General features: G+C 38.1%; 1 protein-coding gene across 3 annotated transcripts in view; it reads left to right on the top strand.

The window, feature by feature from the left end:
- LOC126236979 (organic cation transporter protein-like) overlaps positions 1-15961 on the top strand; it is a 306544-nt gene that overhangs the window by 191669 nt on the left and 98914 nt on the right. For all 3 annotated transcript variants that reach the window (XM_049946697.1, XM_049946698.1, XM_049946699.1), the window contains 2 exons: positions 4469-4612; positions 5829-5969. In XM_049946697.1, the coding sequence (XP_049802654.1) occupies positions 4469-4612; positions 5829-5969 (285 nt within the window). The remainder of the gene's footprint in view (positions 1-4468; positions 4613-5828; positions 5970-15961) is intronic.

Genomic DNA, 15961 nt, shown 5'->3' on the forward strand with positions numbered 1-15961 from the left:
TCATTTACTGCATTTTTGTATTTTCTCCATTCATCAATTAAATTCAGTATCTCTACTGTTACACATGGATTTCTACTAGCCCCCATCTTTTTACCTACTTGATCCTCTGCTGCCTTCACTATTTCATCCCTCAAAGCTACCCATTCTTCTTCTTCTACTGGATTTCTTTCCCCCATTCTTGTCAATTGTTCCCTTATGCTCTCCCTGAAACTCTGTACAACCTCTGGTTCTTTCAGTTTATCCAGGTCCCATCTCCTTAAATTCACACCTTTTTGCAGTTTCTTCAGTTTTAATCTACAGTTCATAACCAATATATTGTGGTCAGAGTCCACACCTGCCCCTGGAAATGTCTTACAATTTAAAACCTGGTACCTAAATCTCTGTCTTACCATTATATAATCTATCTGAAACCTTCTAGTATCTCCAGGGTTCTTCCATGTATACAACCTTCTTTCATGATTCTTGAACCAAGTGTTAGCTATGATTAAGTTATACTCTGCACAAAATTCTACCAGGCGGCTTCCTCTTTCATTTCTTAGCCCCAATCCATATTCACCTACTATGTTTCCTTCTCTCCTTTTTCTACTGTCAAATTCCAGTCACCTGTGATTATTAAATTTTCATCTCCCTTCACCACCTGAATAATTTCTTTTATCTCATCATATATTTCATCAATTTCTTCATCATCTGCAGTGCTAGTTGGCATATAAACTTGTACTACTGTAGTAGGCCTAGGCTTCATGTCTATCTTGGCCACAATAATGTGTTCACTGTGTTGTTTGTAGTAGCTTACCCGCACTCCTATATTCCTATTCATTATTAAAGCTACTCCAGCATCACCCCTATTTGATTTTGTATTTATAACCCCGTATTCACCTGACCAAAAGCCTTGTTTCTCCTGCCACCGAACATCACTAATTCCCACATACGTAACTTTAACCTATCCATTTCCCTTTGTAAATTTTTTAATCTATCTGCCTGATTAAGGGATCTGACATTCCAAGCTCCGATCCATAGAACGCCATTTTTCTTCTCCTGATAACGACGTCCTCTTGAGTAGTCCCCGCCCAGAGATCCGAATGGGGGACTATTTTAACTCTGGAATATTTTACCCAAGAGGATGCCATTATCATTTAATCATACAGTAAAGCTGCATGTCCTCGGGAAAAATGTTGGCTGTAGTTTCCCCTTGCTTTCAGCCTTTAGCAGTACCACAACAGCAAGGCCGTTTTGGTTAGTGTTACAAGGCCAGATCAGTCAATCATCCAGACTGTTGCCCCTGAAACTACTGAAAAGGATGCTGCCCCTCTTCAGGAGCCACACGTATGTCTGGCCTCTCAACAGATACCCCTCTGTTGCGGTTGCACCTACGGTACGGCTATCCGTATCGTTGAGGCACGCAAGCCTCCCTACCAACGGCAAGGTCCATGGTTCATGGGGCGAAGAGTCACTTGGTATGCCATATTAAAATGTATCTTTGTGAAGTCTGTTTGTACTTGGTTTCTGGGTCTACAGTAGTGAGTGAAGGAAAGGCTAGACAGTGGAATCAAAACTTTAAAAGTAGCTGTAAAAATGTTCACAATGAAGAGCAAAGTGGGAGGCATAGTATGCAGACCCCTAAAATTGTGCAAAAAGTGGACTGATGAATTTGACTCATGTTGGATGCACCACTATTTATACGGATGTATCAGAAATAGCTCAGATATGACAAATTGTGTGAAACATCGGTAATGATAATGCCCCCTGACTAACCAAGGATAAGGTCAGCATTCTTGATGGAAATGTCTTAACCTGTGACCCTTTAGTCATGAGCTCAGATCCGGCAACTATTAACCCTTGAGCAGGTGTGCCTACATATGAAGTGCACCAACCACAAATAACATTGTCTTGTACCATTCCATTGTTTTTTACAATTGCAAGCACATACATATTCCTTCATTATTGCTTCAGCTAACATAGTGCTAAGTTGTGATGTCATACGTCCAAGTGAGCAGCAGTAATATAAAATAAACAGCTAGCTAGGTGAGAAAAAATTTGCGATCTGTGCAAGAAAATGACCCCGATTCTGAGCTAGCACCATAATCCCCCAGTGACACAGTTGTCTAAGAGATAATTAGCATTTGAGTAAGCAGTTGGGTAGGATCTGATGCAACTGCACTGTTTAATGCATTAAGTGGGACATTACTGTGGGGTAACACTTGTACATGGCAACAAAGTGATATAATGAAAGTTTATTTTATTATTGTTTAATTAAATAGTGATTTAGCTCACATAATGTACGTTTCTTTTGTCATTGTTTGGTTAAAATAAGGCTAAACTGTGATATATGTTTATCTTGCCAACATAAAGACAGCTGTTCTTTACATTTTTACAAAGTGTGCCACACTCCCACTCATGTTATAGAAAATGGTGCATCCACTTGAGGGTTAACTGAAGTGGCATCAACATGTGAATAAGTTAACCAAAAGCTCAGTTCTGCCTCCTTTGTCCTTAGAAATCTCTCTCACTATCTGGAACTACAGGCAGGATTGCTAACATACTTTGCACACTTTGACTCAGTTCTGTCCTTCCACATAATCTTGTGGGGAAGTGCAGTTAAAGTGAAAATAGTACATACTCTACAAAAGTACATGTGAAGAATATTGTAAAAGTGATAATTGAATGTTTTGCAGTAGCTCTTTCAGGGACTGAGGGATCCTTACACTTATGTGGTAATATGTATGCCCCCTGAAGGTATTTGTAGTTAAAGGCTTGCTTACATCATGACACTAGGTTGTGAAATTGGTTTCATGAATCTGAACTGTAGACACTTCGACACAGGTGTACAGAGTTTCATCATTTTTTGAGTAACAGAGCCGTGTCTGAAATCAAAGTTTTGGCAGCTGCACAAATACTGGTTGACTTAAATCTTCTCTGCACGAAATTTCTACATAAGAAAAGAAATAAGAGATGTGTTCAGGTTAAAGATTGGATAAAGAAAAGATGCCAGATCGGCTGCTCAATAGATTTCCTGAAAGAGTTGTTGTGGAAGACCCAAGAAGTTATTTCAGCTATCTGATAATGTTTCAAGAACAATTGACATTTCATCCTAAAAGAGTTGATGTTGCAATAAGGAAGGAAGATGCAGTAATGCTTGAAGCACTGTTACCAGAATTGAAACTGCTGCTTGTTTTTATAATCCACACACTGAAAATATGCAGCACAGATACCCAAGAAGTGAACAACTTCCTCCATTCCTCACTTCATATTTAAGTTTATTTATATGCTACTGACATAACAACTTACCTCAAAATACATTCAAATACTAGTTTCTGGCTTTCAAAGTTTGGACAAGCTGAAACTGTTTAGTTTCAACAATGACTTGCACATCCCCCCTCCCCCCACCACACACACACACACACACACACACACACACACACACACACACACACACACACACACACACACACAACTAGCTCTCTTTTCTCCTACCATAGTTCTATAAAGTAATTACCACAATTACCAGTGGCTCAATAGCATAATTTCATGCAACCTTGTGTTCTCGTGGAGCTAGGCTTATTAACGACAAGAGTGAATTGATGATGGACTCTGCAGTTCACAACCACAATAATGGAAGTAAAACTAATTCCCAAACAAGACTACCAGACCCCACTTTAGTATTCAAAATATTTAAAAACAAAATAGAAGAATACCCCATTAGCCACTCATATAATTAACAGAATTTTTGGCCACAAGAATGTATGTAAATTCTGTGTAACTCTAATATTTGTGTTAGATAGGTCCTGACTTTACCAGTACATGCAAACCTCAAAGTGGCCTGCATAAAGTAAAATAAATGCTTTGAAGTGGTAGGTGAAAACAGCAGATGAGAAGTATAGAAGGAGGAGTCATGTAAACTCCCCCCCCCCCCCCCCCCGGCAAAAAAACTAGCCATTTTTCTCCTATAATACACCTACACTTATCAGTTTGATTAAATTTGTGCTCATCATAATCTGCCATTGGTATACTACACAGAAGTAGCCAGTAGTGGTTGCTTCTGTCTGCTAATGTATCGCTTGACTCTTTCCACATCCACAGAGGTTCTCTGTCATGAAGGAATTTACGGAATACTATGTGTGATAGAATAAATAAACCTCTTCTTGCACTTGAAACAATGGCTGGCAGACAATGGTTTGAAGATAATGAGGAATTTAATACCCATGTTGTCACTTTTTCTTGCTTCCTCAAATATCCCTCATAATACTTAACTACCACAAAAAATTCAAATAGATATGAAATTACACCCAGCATTGCTCAGTGATATCAAATGTACATGTAACTCTAGTTCACTCAGGTCTGACTGTTTTATACTTTATTACATTATTTAGTATTGTAATTAGTCAATATGTTCATATATACCAATTAAATTAATATATAATCAGTTGGTCTACAATAATTTTAAATTATTTTATGTTGTTTTGCTTTGTAGGATCCAATGAATAGTTCACTTGGTGGTGTGCATAACTTGACTAATACGAGGCAGACTACTCCTTCATACTTTTCTAAGAATGAAGACATAGTATTCTATGACAAACCAGGTATACCCAGTGATAACTACAATATTACTGATCAGGTAAATGTATGAAATCTTTGAGCTTGTCTCTGTTTAGTACCATTTTGTAGTCCAATTTGTGCAGAACAATCTTTCTTAAACTTTATTTTCCATGTGCATATGTTTTGATATACAATAATCTGTTAGTTCATTATTTGCTAAATATTTCTCTCAGGTAACACTGAAACAGGCCACTTCTCAAAGGGAAAGGAAGCCTGGTAATAGGTCTCAGGCTTTTTAAATGAGGTTTCTTTTCTGAGTGATAAAGGGGGAAAAATGAAAAACTGAAAGATATTTTGTGCCATGCAGATTATGATGTCAAAGAGGGACAAATATATATATATATATATATATATATATATATATATATATATATATGACAGGATATTATATGAAAGGCAACACTAGACTTTCATAGCAATTAATAAAGTGGCATAAAGGAGTTATGTATAGGATGTCACTGCATACACTTAAGTGACATTGCTTTTATTATGTGAAACATTCAGATGTTAAATCCTTCTCCCTTTGTGTTACTAATTAGTACCGCAGGGGTGGGACGACTTAGCATACCCTTGTTTCCAAAGTCTTCTTCCAACCAGGCTCTTCTGCTGATTTCTATTCCCACATTCTCATATTTCTAATGCAGTTTCACCACAACCATCACTCTTTTGTGTTCCTGCTGTCTAAAAAAAAAAAAAAAAAAAAAGGTTCAAATGGCTCTAAGCACTATGAGACTTAACATCTGAGGTCATCAGTCCCCTATACTTAGAACTACTTAAACCTAACTAACCTAAGGATATCACACACATTCATGCCCAAGGCAGAATTCAAACCTGAGACCGTACCAGCAGCACCGTTCCGGACTGAAGTACCTAGAACCACTCGGCCACAGCAGCCAGCTGCTGTCTCCCATACCCTCCTTTACAGTATAAGTTATTCATTAATTTCTTATACTTACCTTTGGTGTTGGATAATTTAGCACCTCTTCCTTCATTGTTTTTCTTCATCCTTCTTTCTCACCTATATTTTGTGTGGTTTATGTAGAGAAGCATTTTAAGTGAAGTCCTTCCATTTTCTGAAGTGGCAGATATACAGTATTTTGTTTCATTTTCTCCTGAATAAAGTTCATTCCTGTTCTAATGCTGTCACTTTAGTTAGAGCTGTGCAAGTTCCGTTAACATTATTTTCTAATACTTGCTTCTATTAAGCATACTCACTGTGCCTGTTTTTATTACAGGGAACAAGAAGACAACCATGCAAATCCAATATAGACTCAAATGCAACATTAATGTCATCTCTTGAAGCCCGTGATGGCAAACTGACAGCAGCCTGTGAGCATTTTGAATTTTCTGATGGCTTCTACAGCATAATTGATCAGGTACCATGAATTTTATCATTAATGCCATAGTTGATAAATGTTTCATAGAACTGGTGAGATACTGGTATACTGGTGCTACTGTATCAGTTGTAACAACAAGTAACATTATGAACTGTCATTTTTTTTTTATCCAGTTAATCCACGTATAAAATAGGAAACTATAGCTTATATTTGATGAAATCTTCTTGGGTTGCCATCCAGCTGGCTGTGTCAAAATTCCTCAATGTTTCAATGAGTACCATTCTCACCATCCTCTGGTGAAGTGTCAAGATGGAGCTGGTGTTCCACATAACACGTGATAGGCAGCTGTCTCTCCCCACTCCTTCCCCCAGGTGCAGGTTCTGCCAACTGGAGGTAACAGCACACCACATTTCAACTCTTGATAGGTTCAGTCTTGCCCAGACTCATGAAGTGTCCACTACTGAGTGCACTCTTGACATATAGCTTTTTTTCTTCATAATGATTGGTTCCATACAAAACTTAATGGCCAGCCTTCATCCTTGTTTATGAGTTTGTCATGAAGAATTATCTTGATTGATTCTTTGACGATGCTCTCCCTAAAGCCACTAGCTGGGCACAACATTTTTGTTTTCTAAAATTCAAACATATGTCCCTGACACAGGCTGTGTTCTGGCACTGCTGATTTATTTTTATATCCCAGAAATACACATCTAATGTATTCCATGCAGCATTGCAAGATGCAGTGCTGTGTTTGCCTGGTGCACCGGTAACCACACTTGCAAGAGATGCTATTTATATCAGGTATTTGCGGTTGTAGTTTGTCCTTTACCAAGCCAAGCATAATTTTTTTTGTTCTTATTGGTGGTCAAAAGATGATAGCCTTGATGTTATTTTTCCACCAATTATTGCAATTTTGACTGACAAAGGCCCGATATAGGGAGTAAAGGAGAGTTTAACTTCCTTTTTCTTCACTTCTTCTTTGCAGATGGAAATGTCACTCATTTTTTTCAGTGCACATCTAAAATGTCCTTCACTTTTCTGGTTTTGGCAAAATACATTTCTAAGATGTTGCAGTTCAGCTGGGAAGCTGCCTTTGTCTCAGACTGCGAGTGCCCTGCATACTAGAGCCATTAGAACTATATACCACTGCACCAGATAATGACAGCTTGTTGCATAAAGATACAGATCTGTGTCGGTCTTCTTTCTATTAACAGCATGTCCTAGGGTTCTATCTGCTTTTCATTTTACTAGAATGTCAAAAACTTGAAGGCTTCCGTTCTCTTGTAGCTCCATAATGAACTGTATGTTTTGACACACACTATTCAGGATCTCTCTACAATGTTCCACACAGTACAGGTGACATCCATGTAACAGGAAAAGTGTTTAGGCTTGAGCTGTGCAGTTTTTTGTGCCATCTCCTTGAAGTGCTCCATATAGAGACTGGTAATCCTGAGTGCAAGTGGCTAGCACACAGTTTTTCCATTGACCTGTTCATAGAACTCTCCATCACATTTGAAGTAGGTTGTGGTGACTACATATTTAAACTGATTCACTGTTTGGGACTCAAAATGATCTGCTAAGAGTACCAAGATGTGTTGATGTGGTACTCAGTTGAAAAGAGATGTTATGTCAAAGTTCACCAGCAAAAAACCCTTCTGCAGCCACATCTCTTTCAGTAATGCCACAAATTTGGCAGAGTTCCTCACATGACAGGTTTCAGAAGTAAGGCTAGATACTTGGCCACTCAATATGTAAGTGCATTAATGGTGTTCACTATAGGACACAGTGTAATACCTTCATTATGAATTTTAGGCAGTCCCTACAAGTGTGGAGGTCCTGGAACCTTTGGATAGAGCTGCTTCATATCTTCTTTTGTTAGAGCTGACTCGCAAAGCAAAGGTATTGTTATTATTGTCACCTTCTTAAGCTTCCTGTAGGCTGGATCCTGTCATTTTGAACCACAAATGGTGCTTCTGTTTGAATATGTACTAATATACACTGAAGCACCATAGAAACTGGTACAGGCATGCATATTCAAACACAGAGATATGTAAACAGGCAGAATATGGCACTGTGGTCGGCAACACTTACATAAGACAACAAGTGTCTGGTACAGTTGTTAGATTGGTTACTGCTGCTATAGTGGCATGTTATCAAGATTTAAGTGAGTTTGAATGTGGTGTTATACTCAGCACACGAGTGATGGGACACAGCATCTCCAAGGTAGTGACGAAGTGGGGATTTTCCATATGGCCTTTTCATGAGTATACCATGAATATCTGGAATCCGGTAAAACATCAAATTTCCAACATTGCTGTGGCTGGAAAAAACCCTGCAAGAAAAGGACCAAAGAGGACTGAAGAGAACCATTCAATGTGACAGAAGTGCAACCCTTGTTGCAGTTTTCAATGCTGGGCCATCAGCAAGTGTCAGCATGCAGACCATTCAATGAATCACCGATATGGGCTTTTGGAGCCAAAGGCCCACTCATGTATCCTTGATGACTGCATGACACAAAGCTTTATGTGTTGCCTGGGCCCTTCAACACTGTCATTGACTGGAAACGTATTGGCTGATCGTACGAGTCTCATTTCATATTGTATCAAATGGATGGACATGTACGGGTATGGAGACAACTTCATGAATCCATGGAACCTACATGTCAACAGGGAACTGTTCAAACTGTAGAGTCTGTGTAATTGTGTGGGGCATGTGCAGTTGGAGTGATATGGGACCCCTGATATATCTACATATGACTCTTGACAGGTGACATGTACGTAAGCATCCTGTCTGATCACCTGCTTCCATTCATGTCCATTGTCCATTTTGACAGACTTGGGCAATTCCTGGGTAATTCCAGCAGGACAATGTGACACCCCACACGTCCACAATTGTTGCAGAATGGCTTCAGGAACATACTTCTGAGTTTAAACACTTCCACTGGCCACCAAACTTCCCAGATATGAATATTGTTGACCATGTCTGGGATGCCTCGCAGTATGCTGTGCAGAAGAGATCTCCACCCCCACATACAGATTGATGGACAGACCTGCATGTTTCATTGTGTCAGTTCCCTCCAGCACTACTGCAGATATTAGTTGAGTCCATGCCATGTCGTGTGGTGGCACTTCTGCATGCTCGCGGGGGCCCTACATGATATTAGGCAGATGTACCAGTTTCTTTGGCTCTTCAGTGTATGTACTAGCCTACTTCAGATATGATTGGGAGTTCTATGGACAAGTCAATGGAGCAGTGATAGGCTCACCATTTTCCCTCAGAATTGCCAGTTACTGTATGGAGCTCTTTGAGAAAACGGCACTAAAAATTACACAGCTCAAACATAAACACTTCTTCCATTACATGGATGACACCTCTGTTGTGTGAAAAAATGACAGAGAAACTCTGAATGAGCTCCTGGTCCACCTGAACAGCACCCATCAAATAATATGGTTCACTATGGAGCTAGAATAGAATGGATGACTTCCAGTTTTGAACACTCTAATAAGAAGAAAATCAGAGGGTACAGTAGAACATGCTGTCTATAGAAAGGAGACCCATACAGATCTGTACTTTCACACAACAAGCTCTCATTGTATGGTACAGTGGTACACATTTCAAACAACTCTGGCTCACCGGGCACATGCTATTTATGACAAAGACAGCAACATCTTAGAGATGTATTTCACCAAAATGGGTGTAGCAAAACAAAAATCAGATTGTATTGGAAAAAATGAATGATACAGCCATCTGTAAAGGTGAAGTAGAGAAAATGGAAGAGAAACTCACTTTTATCCCCTATATTGGGTCTCCCTCAGCCAAAATTGTGAGAACTCTCAGAAAGAAACATCAAGGCCATCTTTTGACCACCATGAAAAATGCAAGATACACATGCCTTGATATAGGACAAACTAAAACTGCAAATATCTGGTATACATAGCATCTTTTGCAAGTGTGACCACCAGAACATTAGCGTGTCTTGCAATGCTGCATGGATCACATTATATCCAAATGTGTGAGGCATAAAGATAAATCAGCAGTGCCAGAGCACAGCTTCAGTGAGAGACATCCATTCAAGTTTGAGAGAACTAGAAATGTTGTGTATAGCTAGTGGCTTTAGGGAGAACACCATCAAAGAATCAGTTGAGATAAGACACCATGACACTCTCATCAATGGGGACAAGAACTACCACCTATGTTAGGCATAGAATCCAGCACTAGCAGCTATGATCCAAGAATGTGCCCAGCAGTTGACACTTAGTGAGTCTGCGCAAGACCAAATGCACCGACAGTCGAAAGGCGGCCCGCATTACCCACCACAGATCATAGGTCCCTGTGCCTTGGGGAAGGCTGCAAAGAGACATCCCATATATATGCTCTGGTGTATATATGGGATGTTCGCTCCATCTTGACACTTCGTCAGAAAATGATGAGATTGTCACTCATGGAAATGTTGCAGAATTTCATTGCAGCCATGTGGTCTGAGAAGATTTCCTCAGTTGTACATGCCAGGCAAGTCTGCATTCACATATAGAGCTTATTTATTGTTGTGAATGATTTTAGCTGTGGGAATGGAATAACTAGTTTATAGATCCCAATGCTTGCAATGAATTAGACCTAACATCAAGAGGAAATAGGAAATTTTAAATTTATGTCCTATTCATAAAAGGCAATAGGAACAAATTACATGCATAAACGTCACTTAAGAACAAATGAAAACTTTTAAGGAATATATATGTAACATTACTGCTGGGAAAGTGAGTAAATAAAATCATTTATAAACTACTAAATACTGATATAATAGAGGGATGTTCACTCAATCTCATGACTAGTCTCACACAAAATGAGTAATAAAAATGGTTCCTTCACCTTGTACAGAACATGAAGTGCTTTTATCAAAAATTTTGACTGTAACCAATAAGAATGAAAGTATCAATAAAGTTCCTGGGTGATGTAAACTCGACAATAGAATTTAATACTCAACTTTTGGATCTTAATATCTGCTTTGCTGCTGATGTCTTGTTGTCCGTAACATGTTGCTGTAAGAAACTGTACCAGCCTTGCCACATTGTGGAAAGCATCAGTGAAAGTTCAGAAGTTGCAAATAATTCTTTTATTACTGGGTAGGTGGTGTGTAGTGATGGACAGTTGGCATTACAAACTGACTGCATCTTGACTCTGAAAACTGGCTATGATCTGCATAATGACATTGCTGTTGCAAATCTATTTGTACTTTTACTATCAACCAACAGTATTGTTTAAGATGCAAATTTACAAAATTACAGTAGGAAATTAATGCACAGAGATGAACTGTGGACAGTGTAATTTAGGTATATTTTTCCCTGATGAGTATGTATAGGTAGATTGTGGAATAAACGTCTAGAAACATGAGACGCAATAATACCAATGCAAATTATATTTCTTTAATTTATACACAGAATATAAGTTCTGTTGTTTTCCTAACATACCTTGGAGTTTCAAAATAAATATGCTTTATCTAATAGTATCTACATAGTTCAAAATTATTGCTAGGGCTGAAATTTCTCCTGAATTACAAACTTTTGTATGCTGCTACTAGTGTATGTGAGTGTTAGTGCACTGAGTGTGGTGTCAATGTGTGTATATATTTTGGAATCGGACGTCAACCGTATCAGTGGGGTGGAGAGGGGGGGGGGGGGCACTGGAGGCCACCTGTGGGTGACGTGCGTGCGGCGTAGTCTCTGCTGTGCTGTCTGCCAGCTACTGGTGCATAATATACATGTGTGAAGCAGAGCTGACTTAACCCTCTCTATGTTCACCTAGTTGTACCATTCACATGTTCTTCAGTGTCTCATATTGGGTGGATTCACCAGAGGCTTATGTCTGTTACTGTTCAGAAGTTTATGATTAAAGCCATATTTGTATTACTTGGATCAGTTTTATGTATTACATGGTTACTACAAAGCAGTGTTGCAAAAATAAATTCTAGTGAACACTGGTAGTCATGAAAGAATTTGACTAATTAGTGGCTTCAGAGTCTGATGTAGTCATGAGCTTTATGTTTGGCTCCTAACCAGAACTTCCTTTTTAACTGCTGCATAATTCATATAGCAGTTAGTATCAAATTGTAATATTCGAAAGGTTGACAATATTTTATATGCATATCTGAGGCTTAAATGGCTCTTCAGAGGGTGTGCTGTAACACCACCACCCCCAAAGAGGCTTGTGCAACTTTTACTGTTGGACAAGGTTCTTTATGAATACACATACCCATAAACAAACACATATAATAAATCACAAATGCAAGTTTACAAACAGTATTACATGCTTTTCTTTACGCAGTATTTTCTTCTAGAAAGTTTCATGACTTTGACATTGTCACACCTTCTTTGGTCCTGTTTGATCAATATTTTTCTGAAAAGATCCATCTCAATTAGTTCTGTCACATTTGTGAGTAATAAAGACATATTCAAACAAGATGAGTAGTGGTGAATTGCAAACTTGGATAGTGAAACTGCAGACCCTACCAAATGTATGCTGATGCAAAACTAAAACATCATGCAGTTCTACTAACCCAATTTGTAATTCACCACTGCTCATCTTGTCAAACACTCGAATGTGATTACACGTATTTCATCTTTACACTCAGGTGCAGTGGCATGTTTAGCCAGTCCAAGTGGGATACACAAATAATTCAGCAACAAACAATGATCCATGAATAATGTAGTATATTACAACATCAAATGAAACTGTTTACCAAAATCATTCAGAAAATTAGGTCAATTCAGTTCCTACCTTCAAAACTAGCACAGCGACACAGTTTGTTGCGAAAGCTTGAATTTTGTGTGTATATTTGTGTTTGTTTGTGTGTCTATCGACCTGCCAGCGCTTTTGTTTGGTAAGTCTCATCATATATGAAACATTCCATGTGGGAAAAATATATCTAGTGTGAGGGCACCACAGTGGAACACATGGTTCCAGCGGCCAATAGCGGCGCCCTTGATAGAGTATTTAAGCGTCTACCTCTCACTCATCCAGCGAGTCTAATTGTTGCGTGAGTCTTGACATATCGCCTCGACAACAGACAGTGTATTTACCATTCTTTATTTTCATTACTAGTGGATGTCCTGGATTCATTTGGTTGTCTCTGTCACTCCATTGCTTCTTGCATGTTGTCATCGTAAGGTCTCTCTCCATCATCCGTCGTTGTTTTGTGTCCGTCCATTCCGTTCATTTGTTTGTTCGTGGGCTGCTCTCTGTTTGGTCCTGCCACGCTTTCTCAGCCACCCCGCGACCAGAACGGTCGCGGTTACAACAAGTTACATCAGTATGGTTTCAAATGTGTAAGATTCCTGAGTCCAAACAGTTTCCAAGTCTGTAATCATTATGATGTGGAACTCCTAAAATTTCAAGTGGTGCTATAGAAACGACAACAGATTTTTTAATCTCTTGATTTATAGGCTTAGATTTCTCATAACTTTTGTCAATGCCAAGTCTCCTACTCTAAATTGTATAGCATCCAAGTTTCTATCATGTCTCTGCTTTCTCTTACTGTGACATAATTGCATATTTTTCCTAGCCATCTCTTCTCTCTCATCTACAGACAACTCTGTACAAACAGAATAGCTAATCAGTTTGTTTAATAAATTAGTAGGTATTTGCCATAGTGTACTTCATAGGGTGAAAATCCATTTGTAGAGTGCTGTAAACTATTCAAACTATCTTCAGACTGACTGATGTAAGAATACCGATTACGATAGTGCGATCTTTGCTACAAATGTTCTACATAAATGTCCATTCCCCTCACATATCTCTCTGTTGGATTATGTGAAGGTGAATGAACAGAAATAATTATGTGCTTTATATTCATTTCTCTAACAAAATCATTCCAAACAATTGATGTGAACTAGCTTCCATTATATTACAAAATAGCTTTTGGTGTACTATCTTTTGAAAGAAATCTTGAGTAATACCATGAATAATCTTCTTATTAGTTGCCTTTTCAAATGGTGAAGTTCAGCTAATTTTGAAAATAAATCTACCTTTACAGATAAATAACTATAACCCTCTTTTGAATGAGACAGTTGTCAAAATAACTCCACTCCAATGAGTTCTAGCTTGTTCTTTGTCATAATGTTTGATTTGTAGTCTTAAGCCTTTGACATCTGTCACAAGAAACTAAGCATTTTTTTCTCTCCTACTAATATTGTTAAAATAGACGCTTTCCTGGCTTTTGTTGAATACGTTTCATAGTGCCACAATGACCACAGCTCTGGTGTATGTATTTAATAAGATGTCAATGTATTTCTCCAGCCAGCAGATTTTCCAACTGTCTGAATCTACACTTTGTCTTCTAAACAAAATTCCTTTATATACCCGGTAGTACTATTTGACTGTATCATAACTCCTTTTGCCTAAATAACTTTTTACCAGCCTCCATTATTCATCATCATGATTCTGATTTCTCCTTAGCAATTTGCAAATTTTAGTAATCTCTTTTTCTCCCTTAATACCCTGAATGCACATATTATGAAATTTCTATTGCTTTCGTTATTGTCATTCCCATTCCCCCCCCCCCCCCCCTCCGCCCCCATCAGTAGACTAGATGATGAATGCGTCTGCAATTACATTCTGTTCTCTGTGATATACTGTACTGTGTAATTTAACTGTTTTAGATATACTGCCCCTCTCAAAATTCTACTTTGATATAATTTGCATTCTTGATTATAAGGTTTTGTGATCTGTATATACAATTACTTTTTGCCCAGCTAAATAATTTCTAAATTTCTTGAATCCCCATACAATACCTAATAATGCCTCTTCTGTAATAATGCAATTTCTTTCATGTTTTTAAGTTTCTGGTAGCAAAACTTATAGAAGTCTTCGTAAGTCATCTTTTTCTTCTACACTTAAACTTATCAGCTGCATTAATTTTTTCAGTAACAAGATGTGTGTATGAATCATTTACAATATTATCATCACAAAAACTCTTATAGTTATCAAAACAATTGTTATCATCCATAACTGCTTCTCCTCTTATCTGATTGCCACAATTTTCATTAAACATTATATGTAATTTTGTTTCTTTAATGTAACCAGTCCTTGGTTCAACAAACAATAATTTCATGTTCTCCCAACTAAAACTAGCATTTGCTTTCATAATACAGTCCATACCTAACAATATCTGTTCATTTAGTCTTTCATCACCAAACATCCCAGACCAAAACTAGTGTTCTCAGTGCTAAATGTTATCAAAACTTGTGTGTTAATTAGCTTGCTAAGTTTGCCTGTTGCTCCTTTGATTCTAACACCTGTGATTGGGAACTTAGTGTAAGTCTCTGTAGGTTTTATTCTGTCTCTCAATTTACCTGAAATACCACATATTGGACAACCTGTGTTGATTAAACTAAGTCTTCATTATCAAGACTTTCATTCCCAGGTAGCAAATCATTTTCAACTTCTTTAAAATTTAATTCCGTACTTATAGGTGATCCAGCTGATGGCTTTAAGCCCCTAATGGCAGCGTACAACTAATTTCGATATTCTTTTGTACAGACAAATTATCTTCTCAACTTCGTCATTCATCAAACTTATCAACCCAAATTCATCAACATCTTTAAAACTGCTTACATTAGTTTATACATATAATCTCCAGATTCATCAAGAAGGTTTGTCAACACATCATCACTAAATTCAAATTCCTGATTCACTTTCTTTCCTTCATCATTGATCACCAAAATATTCCACAAACTTTCTATAAGAATCAACTCTATTTACAAAGTAATCCTTATTACTTCTTTGATGACAACTAGCTTGTGAACAGTAACTCCTTGTCCTAACTCTGTTCTGACTAGCCTGGTTTCTGTATCTACAAAAATCAAATGTTCATATATGTATGAAATCTTATGGGACTTAACTGCTAAGGTCATCAGTCCCTAAGCTTACACACTATTTAACCTAAATTATCCTTAGGACAAACACACACACCCATGCCCGAGGGAGGACTCGAACCTCCACCGGGACCAGCCGCCAGCCGCACAGTCCATGACTGCAGC

The sequence above is a fragment of the Schistocerca nitens genome, chromosome 2 (genome assembly GCF_023898315.1).
Source record: "Schistocerca nitens isolate TAMUIC-IGC-003100 chromosome 2, iqSchNite1.1, whole genome shotgun sequence".
In the NCBI taxonomy this organism is placed as follows: Eukaryota; Metazoa; Arthropoda; class Insecta; order Orthoptera; family Acrididae; genus Schistocerca; species Schistocerca nitens.